The sequence below is a fragment of the Neofelis nebulosa genome, chromosome 2 (assembly GCF_028018385.1).
Source record: "Neofelis nebulosa isolate mNeoNeb1 chromosome 2, mNeoNeb1.pri, whole genome shotgun sequence".
In the NCBI taxonomy this organism is placed as follows: domain Eukaryota; kingdom Metazoa; phylum Chordata; class Mammalia; order Carnivora; family Felidae; genus Neofelis; species Neofelis nebulosa.
The window spans coordinates 79,547,054-79,570,709 of NC_080783.1; the positions used below are offsets into that span (position 1 = coordinate 79,547,054).

Consider the following 23,656-nt stretch of genomic DNA (forward strand, 5'->3'; position numbering starts at 1 on the left):
CAACAGCTGTAACTCTTGGGTTGCCTTTTGTGATTCAGGTTTGTTCCTTTAAGAGTTACGCTTTTCAGAGATACTGGCTAGAAGCACAGGTCTTATTTCCTAGGTCCAGGGCCAGCCAGTTACTCCTGTGCTGAGCTCCCGTGAACTGCAGCCAATGCCTTCCGGCTGAGAAAGCAGGGTTGTCATTGATAAGTGTTTATGTTGCACTTTAGATTTCAAAGTTCTTTCTCTGAGTTATTTCTTACCTCAATTTGGCAGGTGAAGAAACTAAAGCCCGTAGAAGTGGTGACTGGTCCAGAGTCATCCAACCAATTAATGCTGAAGCTGATATTGGACTCAGAGCCTCTGAGTTTCTGGGTCACTGCTTACCCCAGTGAGTCATGCAGTTTCTCTAGATTATGTTCTTTGCCCATCACTAACTTCTTTTTTTCCAAATTTAGCTGACTTCTCTTAGTGTGAGCTATAGAGCTCTCCTGTTTGAAGGCTGCAGAACCTTATTGGTTGACCAGAAAGCATCTGGGTAAGCTCCAGCGTGGGCCCTGTCCTAGGTCAAGCTGAATTGTGGTGTGGTGGGAGTACAGGGAGAGAGTAGGCATTTTTTGTTTGGGCTTTGGGAGATGATCAGTGCCGTCTTAGGAATTTTAAAGTCTAAGTATTGGAAAGGGGGTGAAAGATTTAAGTTAAAATACTAGTTGTCACTTATAGGAGGTTAAACATGTCAAGTTAAAAAGACATTGAACATTTTGCATCTAACTACAAGCCTTTGAGAGTCTTTGGGCTTCTTTTTCAAACTTCGACAGTTGGGTCACGGAGGTATTTTCTTACCAGTGGGGCAGAGAGACTTCAGCGAGAACATTGAAAACTTTTACAGCAGAAATTCCCACAAGAAATCTTACCATCTGTTTATTTAACGTTTTCCTTTACCTTGGTGTTGTTTTTTTTTTTTATTTTAAATGACTTATTGCCTGTTTGACTTAAATTGCATCTGTTAAGCAGAGATGTTGGATGGAGATTAGTATCTGTTTGCCTGTCTTTATACAATATTCTCCGAAAATAAAATTTCTCCGTTGCTCCCCTACCCCCACCCACCCATTGTGAATTTAATTAAGAAGGTGAGGTGTTGTGTTTGAAGTAGTCAAGAGTCTGCCTTTCCAAGCATTCCAAGCAGCCTTTCAGATATCGATAAGTGTATATTGCAGAACTACACAGTACGGGCGAAACAGGAAGCAGCTCTTGGCTGGGTAGGATGCTCTGAGGCGCCCTCCACTCTCCAAGGGAACGCTCTTCAGCTGACTGAAGCAGGGAAGCTGAGCCAATCACAGGCCGCTTTCCTAGCTCAGTCACCAGTCTGTGGTTGAGGAAGGGTTTTTGCTTTTTTATGCTCTGTATTGGGAAGGCAGATAAAATGCCAGGGCTGGACTGCCTCTGGGGATAACCTCACCCTGTGTGATGTGAATGAATAGCATCTTGCCTAGTAAATCCACAGGAATTGATAAGGCAGACGCAGTTCTTCCAACAGGCCTTTTCTATCTCTTAGCTGTAGCTGGGGCTTCTGTAGCAATTTTATTTTTGCCTTGAAAGAAGTGCTCTGGATTCTCAGACCTCCATGTATGACAATTTGTACCTGCATGGAATTGAAGACTCGGAGGCTGTAAGTATTTTCATAGATAGCTGATTCCCTCTCCCCTCCTCTTCCTCCTCTCACTAACCACCCCCCCCCCAACCCCATTTCTTAGGCAACGCAGGGAACATGGAGCTGAAAGCCAACATCATTCGGGTGCTTGCTAGCTTCTGTGTAAATGCTCTCTGTGTAGTTTAGAGTGAACAGAGATTATTTTTTATTATATAATTTCTTGTCACGCAAAAAAGAAATTAGGGTGCTTGCAAAGGCATCTGAGAGTGTAGGCTGTTCGGATTTATACATTACTCAGTCCACGTTTGATCTCACAAGGGGTAACTGCTCCTTGTAGCCTGGCTTAAACTATGCAGAAAGTGCCTATGTTTTCCAATAGAAGGGCTCACAGAAAAGGCTCATTCATTATATAATACACATTGTTTATTGAGCTAGCATGAATGGAAGTTGTTCAGCTGTAGCTGTGTTATGTGCTTTCTGGCCAAACAAGTGGTGCAGATCTGCTTCTTTGTTAAGGAAATCAGATACAAAGGTTGTGGTCATAGAACACCCCAGTGCAGAGGCAGAGGGTAGAGTCACTGTACTCTGCTTTGGAAGACTGAAGTAGGCTCACGTGTGTTTTGGCTGAGAAAACTGGACTCCTTTCCCTCCGTAGGTCAGGCTCATGTAATCTATTAAAATCAGGATGAAAATGGTTTTCTGAAATCCCTAAAATCATACCACCAGAATGTTAGCTTTCAAGTATAGGGTAAAGCTGATTGCTGAATCTTTTACTATGGCTAGTGGCAGTTCTTGATTTTTCATCAATCATCCAGAAACCGTGCAAGGTAAAATGATTTGGGGTGGCTAATGGGACCTGCTGTGGGGAGTCTGAATTTTATAGGAGTGCAATGCCATACATGTTGCTACATTTGAAACAGGAAATGTGTTATATAAGATTCCCCGGCTAACCCACCAAATAAACAGACCATAACAACAATAACAACAAAAAAGCCCCATGGTACAAATCAATGCAGACATATGTATCAAATGATGTACTCTATTAAGGATAGAAATTCTCAGTTCTGATAAGGCATTCCATTTTTCCTTCCTGTCTGTGTGTTAGCTTTGACTCTAACTCTGTTTCTGCAAAGTCTCTCTGAGTATTGCCCAGCGTGCTTGTAAATTATCACACTGCCAGTTTATTGCAAGGGACTGTAGTTTGAAACATTGGTGGCTGAAATAGAGGAAGTCCACATGTGCAAGTGGGGTGGAAGAATGGAAAATGCAACTATAGGAGTTCAGTAAACCATCTGGGGTTCTTCATGAAGCCTGATTATTTCTCACACCCCTTCTCTCCACACTCAGTTATGAAACATGTGATGCCTTATTGGATTGTAATTTTTATTTGCGACCATCGATTTTACCTCGGGCACTGTGTTGCACTTAGGTAGATCGGAGTTATTTCGGCATAACAGGTTATTTTTGAAACTGGCTGGAATGAACAGAGTCGGCTAGGAACTAATGTATCTAGCACCTTGTTCTCTAGAACTGTATAAATTTCCGATGCACTGGTTCAGAGGGGAGCCATTAGGAGTATGAAAGCATTTTTTTTTTTCTTTTGGTCCAGCCTCACAGGACAGCTGAGTTTTTCTGGAGGGGAGGGGGAGAGAGTGAAGAGTGCAGTGATTTGACTCTGGCAGTAGTTGATGGCGGGTAGTGCTAGGTACTGCAGTGCTGTGCTCCTGGTGACTCAGTGGTGGCCAGCAGCCTGAGATCCTCGGGGATCTGCGGAGGCGAGGAAGGTGGGACACCCAAGGAACGAAGAAAGACATCTGGCCAATCCTCACCTGAAAGTATGGGAAGCTTTCGGTTGGGTGGGACTGAAAGCGTGTCACTTAAATTAGAGGGGAAGACAGAGGTGTTTGGAGGGGTGAACTGACTCAGAATGCTCATTTGAGTTTATTTGTTTTTATAAGGAAGAATAATGTGATGTGTTACCCAAGATGGTGTGAACAAAGCTTCAAGCCAATGGAGAAGACTAGGCCTAAATAGCTGACCCGGTGAAGTGAGAAATAAAGCCACACCTGGAGTGCCACATCCTCAGCAGTCTTTCTCAGTGCCAATGCATTTATGGCTGTAAGTGTGGGGGGTTGCCCAGATTGAAGCAAAGCTCTTGGATCAGGTCTGGTGGATAGGTGTGGACAGGCTTTTCTCCAATGACCAGCTGCAGTCCAAGAATATACAGGCACTAAAAGCTGAGTACGGCACTTTCTTTGGGGGGCTGGGTTGCCATCCACATATTTCCGACCACTCTGCGCTGTTGAAAATGCCTTTGTGGGGTGTGTGGGGGTTTAACATGTGATAAGTGATTGTATTCAGCGTGTTCACACAGTAAGTCTGTAATGAGATCATCTTGCCTAGGGACTGATGATATTTTATTCTGAGTAAGAATAAAGCATTATTATACACTGTTAGCACCTCACATCCCCGCAGTGTGAGAGAGACTTTGGTACTGTTATGCAAGGTTTTTCTTAAGATTCTCGTCCAGAGATAGATATTAGACTTCTAATACCCTAGCTTTTCAGTTGTAATCTCCGTATTTCATGCTTTATATGTATAAAGAGAGAGGAACAAGAGCCTTGTGGGAACACACTTGAGTCTGGGCATTTTAGATTCTTGAGTTCTACGGAGCCTTTTTGGACAAGTCCGTTAGCTTCTGCCCTGGTTTCCAGGAGAGTAGTTAATTGTTTGCATCATTCAGAATACGAGGAAGTGCAAAAGATGATTCAGTGCCCCACAGCAAGGGCTCTGCGCAGGAATGGGAGATTTCACGCAGAACATCACCTTACTCCTTCTGTTGCCTTGCCATGGATAAAGGAATGTGTGCTCCTGAATGAGTCCATACCCAGACTAGGCCAGTTACAATAGATCATGCACACAGACTTGTACTATGTTGTCTTCTGTGTCAGGATTGCCTTATTCCACTTTCACTACCTGCACTTGGTCTTAATACAAGTCCAGGTGGCCAAGATACTTTTCACTCATTGAGCCTCCAGTATACTCTTTGTACTTTTTATCGACCAAAATAGATTTTGATAGATCTGCTCAGTGGTATACATGTTTCATAAATGGATTCACTGTATATTTTGGCTTTTGTGAGATCATTATGAGTAGATTTATTTTTTTATTCAGCAGGGGTTTATTATACACACAATAGCAGGGATGTTCTCATGGGGATAAATGGAAGAAGCAAATAAGTAGAAAAAGTTACCTAAAAATCCACCCCAAGATAATGACTGTTATCATACTGCCTTGTATCTTTTCAAACTGTCAATGCGCATATCCGTGAATATGCCATTCTAAACCTGCTACTGTGTGTGTATTGCATCCTATGCTGTGAAATGATGTTCTCATTTGATAAAAGATTCAGCACACTAGGACTAGACTGGCCCGTGCAAGAGATGCTTTGCAAAATTTAAAACTCCTGCACAGACCTTCTGTGACTTTGAGCAATTTAAATGAAGTATAGATTCTTAGAGTATTTTGTAAAGTGAAGCCAGGGCTACTTGCACATAGAATTAATAGTTGATTTCTCCAACACAATTGCTTCCATTTCCAAATGCTTAAATTCTAAAGTACTGAGAGGGAGAGACATGATCTTTTTCAGTGAAAAAGATGATCAGATCATAATTCAGGGCATTTACTAGAGAGGAAAATATATTCTCTGTAAGTCACAGAAAGGAGCATAATGTATTTACTAATACTGTTAGAAATGTTACAGACATAAAAGTTAAAGTGAAGGTGAATTTTACAAACTATAATGTGTACGTAATATCTGTATGTACATATAAAAGCACATTATTTACTTTATATGTACCTATACATTATTATAACTATATGTTAATTATTTAAACTACTCACTTTCTATAAGCTGCACAACTATGCACGTTTGCCTAAATGTCTGTGTTCCTGCAGGGGTATGCACACTGTATGCCCTGTACATTCATATATAGATATGCTCCGTGCTTTGCTAATTAATGGTTAACGCTAAGTGGGAGATTTCTGCCACACAGCTTTTGGAGATGAAAAATTAACTGCTCTTGACATAAAGAAAGATACCCAAGAGGGTTGAAAGGCACACATCCACAAGAGAATAAAGAATTGCTGTTTTCAAAGATATAATATAGTTCTTTTAAATATGAAGATATGTCCTTGTGCTTGCTAGGAAGGAGGATCAACTTCAGACAGATGGCTCTGTGTGTTTAGGGACTTTTGGAAGAAGAGTCTAGAGATACTAAGGATTAGATGCCTTTTGGAAATGAGAAGGCTGGAGGTCTTTATGGTTTGGCAGATCAGAGGACCTTCTGGGGTTAGAAAGTCTTTCTGGCCTATTTCTAGAGAATGAGACCTGTTCCGTTAAAGAATCCAAGGTCTGTTGGCTTCACTGGCCAGAGAGGAAAGACAAATGCTGCTCATGGTTTGTGTAAGAAATTTGAGAAAATCAACCTGTTTTACTCAGCTGAGTGATTCTGGTATTTGTTAAGAATCTAAGTGAATGATGAACAGAAACTTCTCTTTCATCAATCAGTTCTTAGCAATGATGGTTTTCTAAAATATATGTTGAAATGATTTCTAGATGTAGTTGTCATTGAGCTATAGAAATTCCTTAAATCTGATTAGAACCCATGAATTTGCCTCTCCAAGGTCATCAGTCTCATCACTTTCTCTGCCATTTCCACTTTCAAGTGACAGAATGATGTGTTAGGATTGATCCCCACATTTTCTCTGGGACTTCGCTGTCTTCTCTCCTGTGGGTGTTCTTCTTCCTATTAGATTATGATGAGTCTATCAGGATTTAGAATATAGCCCTGTGACTCCCTCCACAAGTGCTTAGTGAACACTACATTTTTTTATGGTACAAGGTATTCTGTAGGAAGGTCAACAATTACTAGGAAAACACGTACTTTTAGGGTGAAGGTGAGCAAGCATCCTTGCTTTACCCTTTCCTTTTCTATTAGAGTTCAATGTAGACCTTATTTCTATGTGGGTGGTTCTCTCATCATTCTGCTCACCATCTCCCTTTAATATCCCTTACCTGGGTAAACTGAGCCACCGGAAGAGGACAAGAAGACATAACTGGACTGTTACTGTTTTTTGTTACCTCTCTTCCTTCCTCCACCAGTCCTTTGCAATGATCATCATGTCATGAGCTCAGATATCCATGAGACTAAGTTAAAAATTATGCCAAGAAAGCTCTGTAGATACTCTGTAGCTGATCTAAATCAGGCTGATTTACTTGCCTGTGACGTGTTTGCATTGGGCCACGCTGACTTGAAAAACAGTAACAACTCTAAACTGCTGGACTGGTAAGGACACTGGCATGCGACCTTGCTTGAGACCAGGCCACTGCTTGGTGTGTAAACTCAAGGGATTTTACAGTTCATATAAAATAATGGCAAGCAGGTTGGGAGTTGTAGATTTTTATGGCTTGGACTTTGAACTTTTTAAGATTCTGGAGTGTGAGTCTAAGCTAAAACCGTGCAGCCACTCTTGCAGTTCTCACAAGTAGACCAAAAGGAAGGCGGCTCAGATAGCTCACGTGATAGTTTGCAAGATCTAAATAGAAAAGTGCTTGGGCTTGCTCTGCATTCATGTATTCTTTTATAATATAAATACATAGTTTTAGTAATAAGTATTTTTCTCTCGTCTTAAACAGTGCCATAGTATCAGTACTTCCTGCGTCCTATTTTTGTTTCTTTTGCATCTGTTCAGGAGGGATGCCAGGCTGGCTCAGTTGGTGGAGCATGTGACTCTTGATCTCAAGGTTGTGGGTTTGGGCCCCACATTGGGTCTAGATATTACTTTAGAAAAAAAAAAAACCTTAAAAAAAAAGAAATAGCAAAACGTCTTAAACTTAAAACAGGATGTTTTGAATTTGCTTTCAGCCTTTTTGTTCAGGGGAATTGATGTAAGAGATACATCCTAACACAAATATCGGCAGCTGTCAATTATTCAGGAGCTTGATTGTATAATTTGTGAATAATTTAATTCTTATTTTGCCTTTTGAATCCTATTACTCCTTAATCTTTCTTCTCTTTTTAGCTTGAGCATCGTATAACATAAAAGATTCTGACCTTCAGTGTTTTTCTTTATTAGCAGATTTGTTGAAAAGTTTGGTGAGTAAAAGGGTTGTATTTAAAATTTTTTCTCAATCTTTTAAAAAATTACTCTTTGTACTTTGTATCATGAACTAATAATGTATTGTAATAATGCTGGGATTAAAAGTGGAGACTCTGTGCAGGATTGCCAGGGATTACGTCTCAGCTCCCCTCTTCCTAATTTATGGCCTTGGGTACATTTCTTAAACTTTCTGTGCCTCGGTTTCCACATTATTAAAGTGTTAATAATAATAAACCTACGTCTTGGGTGTTTTTGAAGATTAAATAAGGTAATATGTGTAACCCTTAAAACATGTGTTTTCTGCTATTATTATTCTTCACATCATGAATATACTTAAGCTTTTGGCATGCTCCTTTCTCTGCAGGTTTTGATATTTCCATCAAATCCTTTGGTTTATTTTCAGAGCATTTGCATGGTTTTTGACAGTGCTTTCCAAAAATATTACAGTGGTTGTCAAGTGAAAGAATGTACTAATCTCTTCAGGCCTTCTGATTAGTTTGTTGTATTTTGTTTCAGAAAGGGGGGCAGTAGAGTCTAATTGAGGGAGCACAAGGAAGTGGAATTCTTGGTCTTTGCCACTGATTAGTAGTGACCTTGGGCAAGTCATTTGATCCCTCCAATTCTCAATTTTGCCTCCTATAAAATGAAAACTCTTTATTAGATGATTTCTAAGGTTTCTTCACATCGAGAATTCTGTTCTGTTTGCTGATAAGCAATTTCTTCAGTTTGGATACAAATGCCACCATATGCCATTTACTTTTTGAAAGGCTCAACTACCGTGGTGTTTTGTATATACTGAGTAAGGTCTCCATATTTGGTCCCAGAGTCTGAACATTTGGCCTTTTCAGACTCTTTGAAGTAGGAAGTTGTGTCTGGTGCACACCTTTGAGAGGACTAGATTTTTGAAGAGGAAAGATGTTTTATTTAAGATTTTTAATTCTAAAGCCAGAATGGTGTTTTGCATATTGCTCATCTGCTTGCCAATACCCACAGTGCATGCCCAGCCCACAGGGATTTGAGCTGAAGACACTTGAGTCTCATCTCTAAGAAAAAAAAAATCAAAGACGAATGCTTTCTGAGAATTGAGCTTCTCCTAACTCTTATTGATAATTGAGGAGAGGTATTTCTGCTTTAAATGATCTCTATCTTTCCTTCTTGGCGAAATTGTCTGAGCTATGCACTAGGAGACTGTTGCCCCTACCCGCCCCCTGCAAAAAAAAGTTTAAATAATGATTTTATGATTGTAACATTGCCTAATCATCAAGAATGTTTATTTTGGGGTGTTTTCTTGCTTTACAAAATTTTCTTCAGTTCATCATTATTATCCTTTGGGTTGTACTAAAAGCAATAATCAATCAATTAGAAAACCACAGGAATATAATAAATTCTAGGAGACATTCATTTTTTTAAGTCATTCATTTCTTTTAAAAGCAGTAACTATGCCTAATCTGTTTAATTTTTCTCTGTGATAAAATGAAAGGCAAAGGGATAAAGGGGACAATCATTACTTCAGCCCAATCTCTTAAATAGTCCCTTAAATATTGTTTGAATAAAGTAAGAGTTGGAAGCAAATATTTATCATGAAGGTAGAAAAATGTGGTGAATATCATGCTAAAATACCTGGTCAACAAATTAGTTCTCCAGTTCATTTCCAAAGAGTCATTGTTGATAGCTTAATATCATTTAATTTCAGTTGAGGTCCCAGAGATTAATGTCTTGGACTTATTTGATTCAATGGCTCTATTGATCCAAGGGACAGAATTAAGAATTAATTTATCAGATATCCAAATCATATTACATTTGATCATATTGTTAATGCTTAGAATATAGAAATGGAATTAGAATAAAGTTGATAAGGTAGGGAAGCACAGAACATGTGTTAGCTATCATGTTGCACTTTTTGAAGTGCTAGGATACTGCCCAGTAGAATAAAGTAGAGTAAGGAATAAAACCAAACAGATCAAAAAGGGCTAGGTTAGATATTTGATTTTTTTAAAAAAAAATTTCTAATGTTTATTTTTGGGAGAGAGAGAGAGACAGAGTGCAAAGAAGGGGGGGGGAGGGGCAGAGAGAGAGAGGGAGATCCAGAATCCGAAGCAGGTTCCAGGCTCTGAGCTGTCAGCACAGAGCCTGACGCGGGACTCAAACTCAGAGACTACGACATGAGCCGAGGTGGGACGCTTAACCAACTGAGCCACCCAGTTGCTCCTAGATATTTGATTTTAAAAAGAAAAGACCATTCGATGGTCATGTTTAATTATTAGTTAACTGAAAACCAACAAGTTGGTATGTGAAACATGATGTGTCTTCCTAAAGCGCTAATGTTATTTTTTTTTAATATGGTAACAATTTCTGAAGTTATATGTTGTATTTTATTGATACTAAGGCACACATTCCCCACCTTCCACCCCCAACATTTTGATACATCTAAAATAGAGCTACATCTTAAAACTATTGTTCTATTGGTGGTTTTTTTCTCTTAGTGATATGTAATCTAACGCTGATTTTTAAAAATCACTGGTATCTTAAGTGACATGAGGTTTTGGGGGGGAAATATATAAATAATACAAAACTGCATAGTATGAAAAATTGGTTTTCCTTAACAACCTCCCGACCTGTTCATGTCTCTACAGGCAGCCATTTTTAACAACTCAGTGGGTATCCATTTAGACTCTTTTCTATGCATTGACAAACATGGGTATTTAGAAAAACATACTTATAAATGCACATATCACATTTGTAATTTTAAAAAGTATGAATACGATCATAATAAATATTTTCCTGTGACTTTTTTTCTTCACCAAAAAATGTACCATGGATTTTCTCCATATGAATTTATTCTTTCTTATAAGCTGATGTACAGTATGGATTTACTGTAACAAGTTTAGCCCACTGATAGATTTAGAATATTTCCTGTTTTTCAATCCCGTAGATAAATTCTTACATATGAATCTTTGTGTACACATGGAGCATTTCTCCAGAATAGCTTTCTGGAAGTGGAATTGCTGAGGTAAATGATTTATTTATGTGTAAAATTAAAATTTAGCAAAATTAAAATTAAAATTTAGCAAAATTAAAGATTTATATATGTGTACTGGTGTGTATTGTAAAATATTTTTATATTGAAATAAACATTCTTTTTCGATTAAGACTAAAGCGAATTAGCTCAAAATGAAATAGAAGATTCCAAAGAAGTTTCTTGGTTGTGGGAAGCAGCATTAGGCTATGGCCTCCAGGTTTCATAAGAATTTTTTTAGTCTCTGTTTATTATAATTTGGTTTTAAAAACCCACAAAAACTTATGAAGTTCATCTCTCTTTACTTTGTAAATGAAACAAAACTGAGGCCCAAAGAAGTTAGGCAACTTGTGCAGAATGACCCAGACAATTTACTGTGGAACTGGACCTAGAGCTGTCCTCAGATCTTTAACTAGAGCAGTGGTCTTTTCATGATGCCAAATGCAAGGGTTAATAATATAAAAAAACTGTAATAACCCGCTGAAGGGTGGTACAGTCATTATTTGTATGGTGCTTGCTTGACAGCTTACAAAGCAGTTGGGAGTTGGGAGAATCTCCAAAACAGAGAACAGATTGCTCTCTGACCCCAATGGAGAGACCTTTGGAATCCAGATTAGAGTCCCGGTTTCTTTCAAGCTTTCTTGTTTGATACTGCTTTCTGGTATGGTTGAAAGTCTCCAGTTTGATGGATTGAAACGACAGCACATCCACAAAACCTACATGTACATAAAAGCTCAGTGCTAGAGAATGTCAGAAAGAGGTTTTGTGTTTTAGGGAAATGTTAGAATTCTCACTATTTGTATGCAGGTCTTGGTGACAGTTGCATGTGGATGCTACATTTGGCCTTAGCCAAGAGTACCAAAGTTCCATTTTTATTTTGTTTTTCTCGTTGTCAATTCTCTCCATGGACTTTCAATTCAGGGAAACATTTGCATGAGTTAGTAGTGATGCATTTTTTTTAGGAGTGATATTTTTAAAAAGTAAAAAGGGATATCAATATATTTAAAAGGCCAAAGGAACTATAAGTTATGAATGGGATTCCTTCAGAATCAATCAGAATCCCTACAAAAAATAGCATCCTCAAATTAGGATAATTTGAGAGGTTTAATAAATAGAAGAGGTGTTGTTAGGGTATAAGGAAACCACAAGGGATACCACAGTACTCCCAGGGCTGGTAATTGCAGAACTGTTAACCTCCCTTAGGTGCGACACAATTAGGAAAGGGCATGGTTACAGGAACCAGGAGAGCTGAGTTCTGCCAAGAAGGCTATCATGATATGGATGCAGTCTTCCTTGGGGAGGGATATAGGCAGCCTACTGCCATCCCACATGGTGGGGGGAGCCAGGGAATCTCTTTCTCTTCCCTCACTCTAATCGATGCTAAGGTTCTGACTGGCCAAACACAACCAGAAGCCAAAGAGCAGAGCTTATGGGTCAGCAACACAGTGCAAAAGCAGAGGGGGGTGGGGTGGAAGGTGATCTGGAGAGGTAAATGGATGTTGATTTCATCCACATCACTGATGGGCCCTGTCTGACTATATTGGTCTCAGTAGGTGACATCATGCAGTTTGAAGGCATTCCTAAACCACAATTCTGAAGAGGTTAGTGAAGCTCTGAAAGAGATGCTGTTGGTGGTTTTCCATTGGAGATATGTGTTGGCTTTGATGTGCCAATAGTTCCACTACAACGGTGACCTGAGTTTTTCATTCCTGTACTCTGTTTTAAAATTATTATCAAGATTTGGAGTACTTCAACAAGGTCTAGAAATGGGATAAAATAAAAGGCTTAAATGTTAGTGTTGGGGAGAAGGTTTGAGAAGCCAAGTTATGTGGGTTTCCGTGATTGCCTTCAAATACACAAAGGTCTTCTGCGGATAATGAGCAGAGAGAGAAAAGCATGTAGCAGACCAACTTGTGGCCCCACTGTGCTCCACTGTCATGACCAGATGAGAATAATTCTTAGGATGTGTCCTAATGTCATTACATCGTGATTCCCACCACATAAAACAGTGGGAGGATTGGTGGGAGTAAGGATTAGCGTTGTGAGATTTTGCACTTTTGACAACAGCCTCCTTATTAAAGGATATATGGACTAAGTGGGGGCAGGAAAGTCAAGAAGAGCGTTTCCTTTACAGTGTTGGAAGCAGAACTTGTTTTTGAAGGTAGATGAAATCCTTGGAAAATATTAGGATGGAGGTTAGGCCTTTCCCTTTTTAACAAAGGTAAGCAGACCATGGGTGTCTCTATTAAGAAGTCAGTGTTGACTGGTTGCTGGTTATACAGTGTGCAAAATTTGTGAGAATCCATTGAATTGTACACATACAATATATGCACGTTTCTGTATGTGCGTTATACTTCAATTAGAAATTTTAGGGGTCTTTTCTGGGAAAATAAGTCTAACTAGTGGGAATCTAGGAGCTGGATATAATAAAGGCTCTTGTTTCTAATTGTTAGGACTTGGGAAATGTAGAAGGGAGTAGATTCACATTCTGACTATGTGCTGGAGTTCTGGGTTCAGAAAGAGCAATAAGTCTTGACCAGTGGGCCAATTGGCCAAGGATGGGACACATGATTCATTGCTGAGAGATAGGAAGACCATATCCTTCTAGTGTCTGGAGCAGAAGCCTCTCTCATTGGTAGCTGCTCATCTTGGCCTTTTGTGTCATGCTTTCCCTGGGACAGGTCGTTATAGTAGTGCTCACACACCCATGTGTGGCAGATATCTCACTTCTCTGAACACCATGATTTTTAAGGTAAGGGGGACTCTGGGAAGTAGCTTTTCTCCCTGCCTTTAGCATGGTCTGCAGGGTCAGAGCCAAGCTGTTCTCAGCAGTGAGACCTGGTCCTTATGCTTCTAGAACCATGCCAGTGCCTCAGCAGAGAGTCCATTCTGGTGACAGGGAATAAAATGAAGATTGCGGCGAGTTGTGGATGACGTTTATTGAAATAAGGTCCTAAGGTTCAGATGTTCACTCCTGGAAGGGTGTGCACTTGGTACATGGGTGTCCACACTCAATAGAGAAGTAGTGCATAAGTCTTTAAATATATGTAAGGAGCTACATTAAAGCCAAGCTAGGGTACATATTATATGAACACTGCTTGAATGTTTTCATTTTCAGAATGTACATACTTCTAAAATAACATGTTGTTTTTAGAGATTGGTTTCTTATATTATTTTTGTAGCTCTAATATTTAAATTATTATTAGCACAGAGTGCAGTCTTGCAAGAAGGGTGAGGTGGGTCTTATAATTGAAGTACACTATTGCCATTTGTTGTTATAGATGCTTTCATTAGCTGTGGTATTTTGAATGGTGTTGTGTGTGTGAGAGAGAGAGAGAGAAAGAGAAGGAGAGGGAGAGGGAGAAATGCCTTGGATCAAAGCTACAATATAAAGAACTCTACAAGATATAACTATCAGGATTTTATTAGGACTGAATAGTATGTTGATAAATATGTATTGTTTTGCCCTGGTTTTGAAATATACACTGATAGAAAGGTAGCTAAAAAAAGTTGTTCATGCTACATTCCAAACTTAGTATAAATTATCCAAAGAATTTTAAGAGAAGGAAAAATAGAAAAGAATATAAATAAGGTAGAAAAAGGACAAGGAAATGCATAACCTAGATTCTGTGAAAGTTTTGATTCATATCCCTTTTAACTAAAATATGTTCTGGCAGTAAGATGTGCAACTAGTTGTTAGATTTTTCATTTGAGTGTTGCATTTACATAGAGAAGCTGGCTTTCAAATGCCAGCCAGCAGCCAACTCAAATACTAAAGATTTGTCTAACTCAGTGACTAGTTTAGTAAGAAGATATCTTGAGGACGTTGAGGGGGAGGGCACACATCAGATACCTTGTTCTGGAAACTCAGCCAGAATCCTCTCAGTTGTGATCTATCTGATTCTTAGAGTATTTGAGTTTTCGGTTCTTAATTTAGGGCTTGCAGAGATGCTGTGAACATAAAACTTCACTTCTGCATACTTAACAGAAGATGGATAGTTTCAAAGCTAAAGAATGCCTTCCTGGAGAAGACTTGAGGATATTCAGTAGGCTCTGGCTATAATCTATTACCATTTCTGAGAAGCATAAAAAATGCCCATTACCCCATAAGCATTTATGTTACGTGACTTCCAAGATCCCCTAGCCAAGGACATTGATAGACTCTGGAAGCATTTCTTTATTTACGGATTGGACCTACCTCTGGGTGCTGAGTCTCCAAGGCATTTTTAGACCTTTCTGCTATACTGGAGACAGATGAGACACTAAAAGGTACTCTCCCTCATTGTACCTACTTTTCAGTTTCAAGGAGCCCTCTTTTTTTGTGGATTACACATTGTGTTAGTGTTTTGCAGAACACTTTGGGGGAAATTATTTGCGGTAGGTAATTAGGAGCTGGTGGAAGATTTTTAAACGGGAAAGGTGTAATCAGATATGCATTGGTCAGAGTGGAAGATGGGTTTGAGGAGGGAGAATTCAGGCAGGGAGTCCAATTAGAAAGCTGTCGAAATAGTACAGGTGTGAGGTGGCATAGGCCTCAACTAGGGCAGTAGCAGTGGGAATAGAGAGGAGGAGGTGAACTGAGAAATATTTAAGTCATAAATGCAGCAGGTTTAATGACTAATTAGCTTAGGAAGGGAAAGGAGTCTGGAATGAACCCCCCAACTTCTGGCTTGGGTGACTGACTGGTTGGATGATGGTGCCACTGAGATTGGCAAACTAGGCCATTTCTTTTGATGACTTTTTTTTTTTTAAGTTTATTTATTTTGAAAGAGAGAAAGCATGAGCAGGGGAAGGGCAGAGAGAGAAGGAGAAAGAGAATCTCAAGCCCATGAACCGTGAGACCATGACCTGACTTCAAATCAAGAGTCAGAGGCTTACCCGACTGAGCCACCCAGGTGCCCCTCTTCTGATGCCTTTTGAACTGACCCAAGGGAGCTCAGGTTAGAAGCAGGGTCCAGGTTCTAAAGTTTTCAATCCTTCAGCTGTTGGTCTCGATTCCTGGCTAAGAAAATTACTGGTTTCATTCCAAGGTCATGAAATAGGTTTGTTCTAGACAGCCAGGACCCACAGTGACCAGGAACTGGCTGTAGAATAATTATGTTCTGGCTCTATGCATTCTGGCCCCTGTACCCATCTTTATATATCCTAATATATGCATATCTGGAAACCATAGAGGAAATGTGCTCTCCATCTTGAGGAACTTCTTATTCTTAGCAAAGAATGTTCAAATTGATTAAAAAAAATTTTTTTAATGTTTATTTTTGAGACAGAAAGACATGTGAGCAAGGGAGGGGCAGAGAGAGAGGGAGACACAGAATCCGAAGCAGGCTCCAGGCTCTGAGCTGTCAGCACAGATCCCGATGTGGGGCTCGAACTCATGAACCTTGAGATCATGATCTGAGCGCAAGTCAGACACTTAACCAACTGAGCCATCCAGGCGCCCCTTCAAATTGATTTTTAATCATCTTTTTCCACAGTAAATGAGTATTATTCTAAGTAACAACTAGATTATTAAAAAAAAGGGGGGCATTTGGGATATTGCTCAGATAGTAACCAGGAAAAAAAACTATTTAAAAACAATCTTTTAAAAAAAATAATATTGTCTTGTATATGTTTATTTTTCTATTAAGGAGTGGAAGATCATAATATTTTCCCAGAGTATCTCTATCTCTTAATTTTATTTTTTACAAAAAAATTTTAATGTTTATTTCTGAGAGAGAGAGAGAGAGAGAGAGAGAGACAGGGTGTGAGGTGGGGGGGGGGGGGAGGAGCAGAGAGAAGGGGGAACCAGAATCCAAAGCAGACTCCAGGCTCAAAGCTGTCAGCACAGGGCCCGTCAAGGGGCTTGAACCCACAAACCATGAGATCACGACCTGAGCCAAAGTCGGACGCTTAACTGACTGAGCCACCCAGGTGCCCCTATCTCTTAATTTTAGTAGATGAGTCTCTGACCATTAATGTGATATGCCCATTGATGTATGTGGAAAAAAAAAAATGATCCCCTAGTCAAATAAGTTTGGTAATAACCACATTCTATGTCCCTTTCTCAAAGTTTCACAGCATACAATAGGCCACTAAAGTCTCTTAGCATTCTGTAATAAATAAACAAAATATATTTTGTTTAACCCAAAGATATTTCAAACTTCTTTGTCCTCAGAACCCATTTTTCCCCCTAAGGAATACCTATTAACTACTTGAAGAATTAGCATGCTGCAGAATTCACTGGAGGAAATGCTGGTGTAGTTACTTACATTGGACTTATTTGCTGGAAACATTCTCAATGTCTTAAATTGTGTGGATTTTATGGGCTGGAATGGAGTTTACATTAGAAAAGCATATATGTTTCTGGAGCCTTCTTCTCAGAGACTTTGATTCAATTAGTTTAGGATGGGGCTTAGGACTTGCATTGTTGACATACCCTCGAGAGATGATTTTCATGCAGACACTTCAGCACTTTGGTGACAGCACACGGTACTTAGTTTCCCTTTTCTTTCAGGTCCCAATTTATTTGTCCCATTTCCCTCTGGAGTAGCAAGCACTTTGAAATAGGAATGTCTTTCTTACTCATCTCCCTGCCCTTACATAGCCTTGCAAACCTCATGTGCATGCCACAAGACAGGCACTCAATAAACGGTTGCTGGGAAGAATTGAAATTCAATAACCTTAATTCCTCGAGAAATCAAGAGGAACCCAGGGAGTGGTCAGAAATGATTGAGTGTGGGGGCGCCTGGGTGGCTCAGTTGGTTGGGCGGCCGACTTTGGCTCAGGTCATGATCTCGCGGTCCGTGACTTTGAGCCCCGCGTCAGGCTCTGGGCTGATGGCTCGGAGCCTGGAGCCTGTTTCGGATTCTGTGTCTCCCTCTCTCTGACCCTCCCCCGTTCATGCTCTGTCTCTCTCTGTCTCAAAAATAAATAAGTGTTAAAAAAATTAATAAAAAAGAAATGATTGAATGTGATATATTTGTCAGGGATTCCCAAGGGATGGATGGAGATATATATATATACATATATATATATGTATATATATATATATATATATACATATGATGTATATGTATATATATATATACATATATATATATGCACACACATATATATGTATACACATATGTATATACATACATATATATATATATATGCACATACATACCAGCCACGCTATTATTTTTTTCTTGAAAAATCAAAGTAAATTTTAAAATGAAGGCTAGCAGATGTAGGAAATTAAAATACCTTTATTTTTTAATGTTTATTTATTTTTGAGAGAGAGAGTGAGAGAGAGAGAGAGCAAGCTTGAGTGGGGAAGGTGCAGAGAGAGTAGGGGACAGAGGATGCAAAGCAGGGTCTGTGCTGACAGCCCCATGTGGGGCTTAAACTCACAAACCATGAGGTCATGACCTGAGCCAAAATCGGATGCTCAACCAACTGAGCCACCCAGGTGCCCCTAAAAGGCCTTTATTTTTAGAAGAGCCAGAGTGTGATAAGGGAAACTCAGTCTTCTCTTCTGATATTTCCAATGGGGTTATGCTGACTGTAAACAAATTGGTGACACGAAGCCTCCCTCCCACCCTACACTCCTTACACCCTTTTCCCTAGAGTTCACTTCTCTTAACAGTTTGCTTTTAAATAACAGCTTTATTGTGATATAATTTATATACCATACAATTCACCCATTTAAAGTATGCAGTTCAGTGGTTTTAGTATATTCACAGAATTGTGCAACAATCACCACAGTCAATTTTAGAACATTTTAATCACACCAAAAAGAAATTGCATACGTGTTAGTAGTCACTCTCCATTTCCTGCCAATTTTCCCAGGCCTGGGCTGTTTCTGTGGATTGGCCTGTTCTGGATATTTTGTCCATGTGGAATTAGTCACACAATATTTGGCCTTTGGTGACTGGCTTCTTTGGCTTAACGTAATGTTTTCAGGTTTATCGTGTTGTAGCATGTATCAGCATTCCGTTTCTTTTTATTGCCATGTAATATTCCATTGTATGGATATAACACATTTTATTTATCTCTTTGTTGATGGAAATTTGGGTTGTTTTCACTTTTGGACTGTTATGAATAATGTTGCTATGAACATTTGTAACAAGTTTGTGTGTGTATGTGGAACTTAACAGTTTCTTGACCAGTCACTTTAAAATGTAAGCCATTTTTAATAATTTGAGACATACTAGAGATATATACTAAAACCTTGGATTGTGAGTAACTTGTTCTGCAAGTGTTTCACAAGACGAGCAAACATTTCTAATAAATTTTAACTTGATAAACTAGTGATGTCTTGCAATACAATTAGTACATGATGGCAAATGTCGCATGATCACAACTGAGCCAGTGGTTCTCTCTCTTTCTCTCTCTCTCTCTTGCTGCGGGATTATGGGTGATCGTCTTTCATGCTCTGCTGCTCGGTCTCAGGCTGAGGTGTTTGGCAGAAGTCAGTGATTTTTCAGAACGTTGGAAGGTGCCCACGACTGGCACTAGTGTATTTTTTGTCACTTCAAAGCACCTGTGGACGGTCCTTTGCTTTTCTATACAAGAGTAAGCTTAGGAATGCTTTCCTTCATTCTAGGTCATTGGATAGGTTCCTTGTTAAAGTTGCTTGAAAAGACAAAGATTCCACTGAGCCAATAGATAGCAGTGATTCCGTTAGTGACAGTGAATGTTGTTCTACACCATAACCCTCCTCTCTCTTGTCTCTCTCACACCAGCCACAAAGGTTTTCAAAGTTAAGTGCAGGTTAACTTATTTTTCTTTATAGTTTGTATTTTCTTTATTATTTTGTAGCATATTACAGTATTGTAACCATTTTTATATGAATATTTTTGGGTTGTGGAATGAATCATCTGAGTTTCCATTATTTCTTGTGGAGAAATTAGCTTTGACCTACAAGTGCTTTGGATTGCAAGCATGTTTCCAAAACAAATTATTCTCGCAAACCAAGGTTTTACTGTATTGATGATTCAAAGTATCATAGAATCCCACTCCACTGACCTAGATGGCCATATCTCAGCTATTCCCATGTAACCCTGCTCTAGTCAGTGTGATTCTCTCAGACTTGCTCACATAGACAGTGCTCAGTCTCAAGTGCAAGAATTGTAGACACCATCCCCTCCTTTGGGAGAGCTCTTCTCTGCCCACCCCCCCTTTACAGCTTTCGTACTGTACAAGGTCCAACTCTTACTCCACTTGTGTGAGACTGTTCCCAGCATTTCCAAATCTTCTGAACTCACATAGCAGCGTCTACCCTGTTCACCTGGGCATTAACCACCTGTTGCCTCATTTGACTAGTTCACTATTTCATACATCTGTATCTTATCTCTACAAATACAGGGTGCTGGAGGGCAAGGACCAAGTCCTTTCATTCTTTTGTGCCTCCCTTACTTCAACCCCAACTACACCAAGGGTAAGAGTAAAATTAATATTGAATCAGTGAATGAATGCTATAGCTCAAAGCCTCCATGACATTGATGTTCTCAGTGCATAGGAAAATGGGACTGGTTTGCACCAACCAGTGAGGAAATGACGAGAGTCATCAATTAAACCAGGTGCAGCTCTGAAATTGTGAGGGGCTCATTTAAAGAGCTGCTGACTTGTCACAGAAAATGCTGAAAGGCATTCTGTATAGAAATAATCCTGTCTGAACATCATATATTCTCTTCATTTCTTCTTACTTGTTCTCATTTGCAAGGACATGTTCAGGGACGTTGTCTTGAAAATAAGATCCTTGCAACTTCCTCTCTTTTATTTCCAAGCTCAGATCATCATTTAGCAACTCTGTCATTATCAGAGCCATTATGTCTGTGATGGTCATATCCGAAATTTCTATGACTCTGCAAATGAGGTCAGTTGAATGAGCACTACCTAAATGGACCTTATGTTAATCTGTAAATCCAAATGAAAACAGAAAGATTACAGGAAACGAGACAGAAAGGTATAAAAATTGGAAACAGAACAAAGATATTTTAGTTTTTCCTGTACTTGGCAATGAAAATTTCAATCATTTTCCTATAAAACCTACTCTTCAGTTATTTCTCTATAGATGAGAGTATAAACAAATCATCTCAGTTCTTTCTTTACAAGTTAATTATGAAAAGGTCCATGGAAGTCATTCTGCCTAAATAAAATTAAATAATAAATAAAATTACTCTATTAACTCATAGCCTTAATTTTTGTGTGATGTTGAAAAGAACTCTAGGGTAGCATCAGTTGGTCATTGCTACCCAAGTACTTACTACTTCAGGGCCATCCTGATTTGCTTTTTCACTGTAATAGGTAGAACAGGTAGATCCCTTCAGCAGGAATGTGTGATTGGATCCTGAGGCCCCTTCATGTAAAGACAAGGGGTCGTCTGGGTGACTTCCTTAAGTTCTTACTTGTGCAAAACTAAGGCATCAGCTTTGTAAATTAATCCTAGACCTATCTGTTCATGGCTTTTGTGCAGGACCAGTAAGTAAATCAAAGTGTTACCAAAGAATTGTTTACAGGTGCACTTTCTTTCTGAACATCTAAACAAACATGTAGTACCTTGGCATGTCTAACACCGTAGGGGGTGGTGGCTCTTGTAAGAATAATGGAAATAGAAGATGTGTCCCACGTGAAAATGCTTAGTTAAGGTAAGAGGACCAGATTCATTATGTGAAACAACGAGGAGGGGCCATAAAATAATGGGATGGCCTTTATTCTTGCAAAAAGAATTAGATCCATCACAGTGCTTGCCATTTACAAACTGTTGGGATTTGGAGAAATTGTTTACCTCCCTGAGTTTGTCTCCTTATCAGTACAATGAGGATAATAATGTTCTTACATGGTTGTTGTGGTGATAAAATCAATTTAGAGAACATATGTAAAGAGCTAAATGAAATGCCTGACACATAGTAGTTTAATAAAGTATAGGTATTATTGTTATTATTAATAGATTAATAGGGAGATAGCTTAAGGTGACTGAAATAAGGTTTAGGGGGGTTGGCATAGACTCTAAACCCAGGCACAAAAGGAATTGGGAATCGTAGAAAGCCTTTGGAGGCATGAGACTCTTCTGTATAACTTTGTAAAGTGCTGATATTTAAGCCAGACCACTGTAATCATAATAGTTACCATGTGTTGTGGGCCCCAATTGTTCTAAGTGCTCTACATGGATTCCTTCCATTAATTTTCACAACAACCTGATGATGTAGATACTTTTACCACTCATTTTCTAGTGATTTTAAGTGATTTGTCCAAGGTCACAGTAAACAGTAGAGCCAGGACTTGAATCCAAGTATCTGACTCAGAGCCTCTTCCTGAAAAAGGGAAGTTAAGGGTTGGGGGGTGGGGGTGGGGCATGCAGATCAAATGAAGAAACAGAACAACAGGAGAAGAATAAGTAAAGTACCGACAGACCAATAAGGAGGGAGACCTGCTAGTGATTGGGCATGGCTTTCGGACCCAAGCCTCTGGACTGATCTGGAGGCAGAGGGAAGGTGGAGCCTCTCCAGAGAGAGCTTCCTTTGCATCTGGAAGAGTCCTGGGAACATGGTGGTCTCCCACTACTGCATCTCTTCCCTGTTTGAGTTCTTAGTGATGAGGACCGAGCCTCTTAATGTACACTTCCTGTGTCAGGGCAGAATCTTTAATCTCAGCTCTGTTATCTCTTAATTTTCTTAAGCCTAGGGCAGAAATTGCATTCTAGTACTCCATGTAATATGCGGTTTCTTCTCTAAATATACCCTGTCCTTTCTTCTCCACAAGCCATTCACTCACACTCATCCATGTATCTGTTCAGCCAGGTCTGAACACTTGAAGACCATGCTAGCAAAACGCTGAGCAGAGCCAGAAGCCGTTTTCTTCCTTCTCACACAATTCCCTGAAATTTACCCTCGATTCCTAGGAATATAAATGTTTCAAATGTTTTTGAGAGCAATGCCAGAATGTGAATCAACTACATCACTAAATGTGCTGTTAGCGCAGCTCACACCTCCCCCACTCCATAGCAACCCTTCTCCAATGAAGACATCAGGGCATTGATTTGCATTCTGGTGCACACTCCAGTCTCCTTTGGGGGCAGCCTTTAAGTCCTGGGCTAGCTGCCTCGGAGGTCCTTTTTTTCCGAATCAAATTATTAGTCCGTTTCAAATATACCTCATGCATATTTACACTTCCTTTGGGCTTCCTTTTTAAATGTTCGGGAAACAGGATCCATTTTGCTACCCTCCCTGGAGATCACCTGTTGACATAAGTGGGGTGTGGTAAGGGGTCAGGAGAAAGAGGAGGCTCCCAGGGAAGGAGGACCTTCAAAGATCTTTTCCAGCCTGTACTTGCTTGCCTTTGTCTATGTTCTACTTAGAGCTGTCCAAGAGTGGTCTGTGTTTTATAGAAACAGTGACCTCCAGCATCCTATTTCTAGCTGCCTCTTCCAAATAATGGTTACTCTTCACTTAAGGCTTACTGCGAACCATGGGTTATTTCAGAGCTGATACATATGGTTATTTGTAAAGCACACAGTGGGGCATAGATGATGTCTATTCTGATTGGATTGCTTATTTCAGCACTTATTCTGATTAGTTGGTATTGATATTATACTAGTTATCACACAATTTGAATATCACCCTGCACTTTCTGAATATGCTGCATGACATACATCATTTAGTTCTTGCAAGAGCGGGTGAGATAGGTATCATTACCCCTATTTTGCAGACAGGGAAACTGAGGCTCAGAGAGAGTAAATAACTTCTGGTGGTCACACAGTTAGTCCATGGCAGTATCCACGCACATACTCAGAGCCTTTGGGCCTTCCTAGTATGCAATGCTACTTTCCAAGCTCTAGAAAGTACTGTTTCAATTCTAGGTGAGCCTAAGTAATGTCA

General features: G+C 39.6%; 1 protein-coding gene across 6 annotated transcripts in view; it reads left to right on the forward strand.

Annotated features, from left to right (window-relative positions):
- Positions 1-23,656, forward strand: part of CACNB4 (calcium voltage-gated channel auxiliary subunit beta 4) — a 258,639-nt gene that overhangs the window by 112,859 nt on the left and 122,124 nt on the right. The window contains exons 1-2 of one of the 6 annotated variants that reach the window (XM_058715274.1): positions 1,357-1,651; positions 3,592-3,751. The exons of 2 other annotated variants lie outside the window; for them this stretch is intronic. In XM_058715274.1, the coding sequence (XP_058571257.1) occupies positions 3,746-3,751 (6 nt within the window). In that variant the 5' untranslated portion in view covers positions 1,357-1,651; positions 3,592-3,745. Of the gene's footprint in view, positions 1-1,355; positions 1,652-3,450; positions 3,469-3,591; positions 3,752-23,656 lie in introns of those variants that run through there. 3 more of the 6 variants (XM_058715275.1, XM_058715276.1, XM_058715273.1) reach the window with 3 other exon arrangements.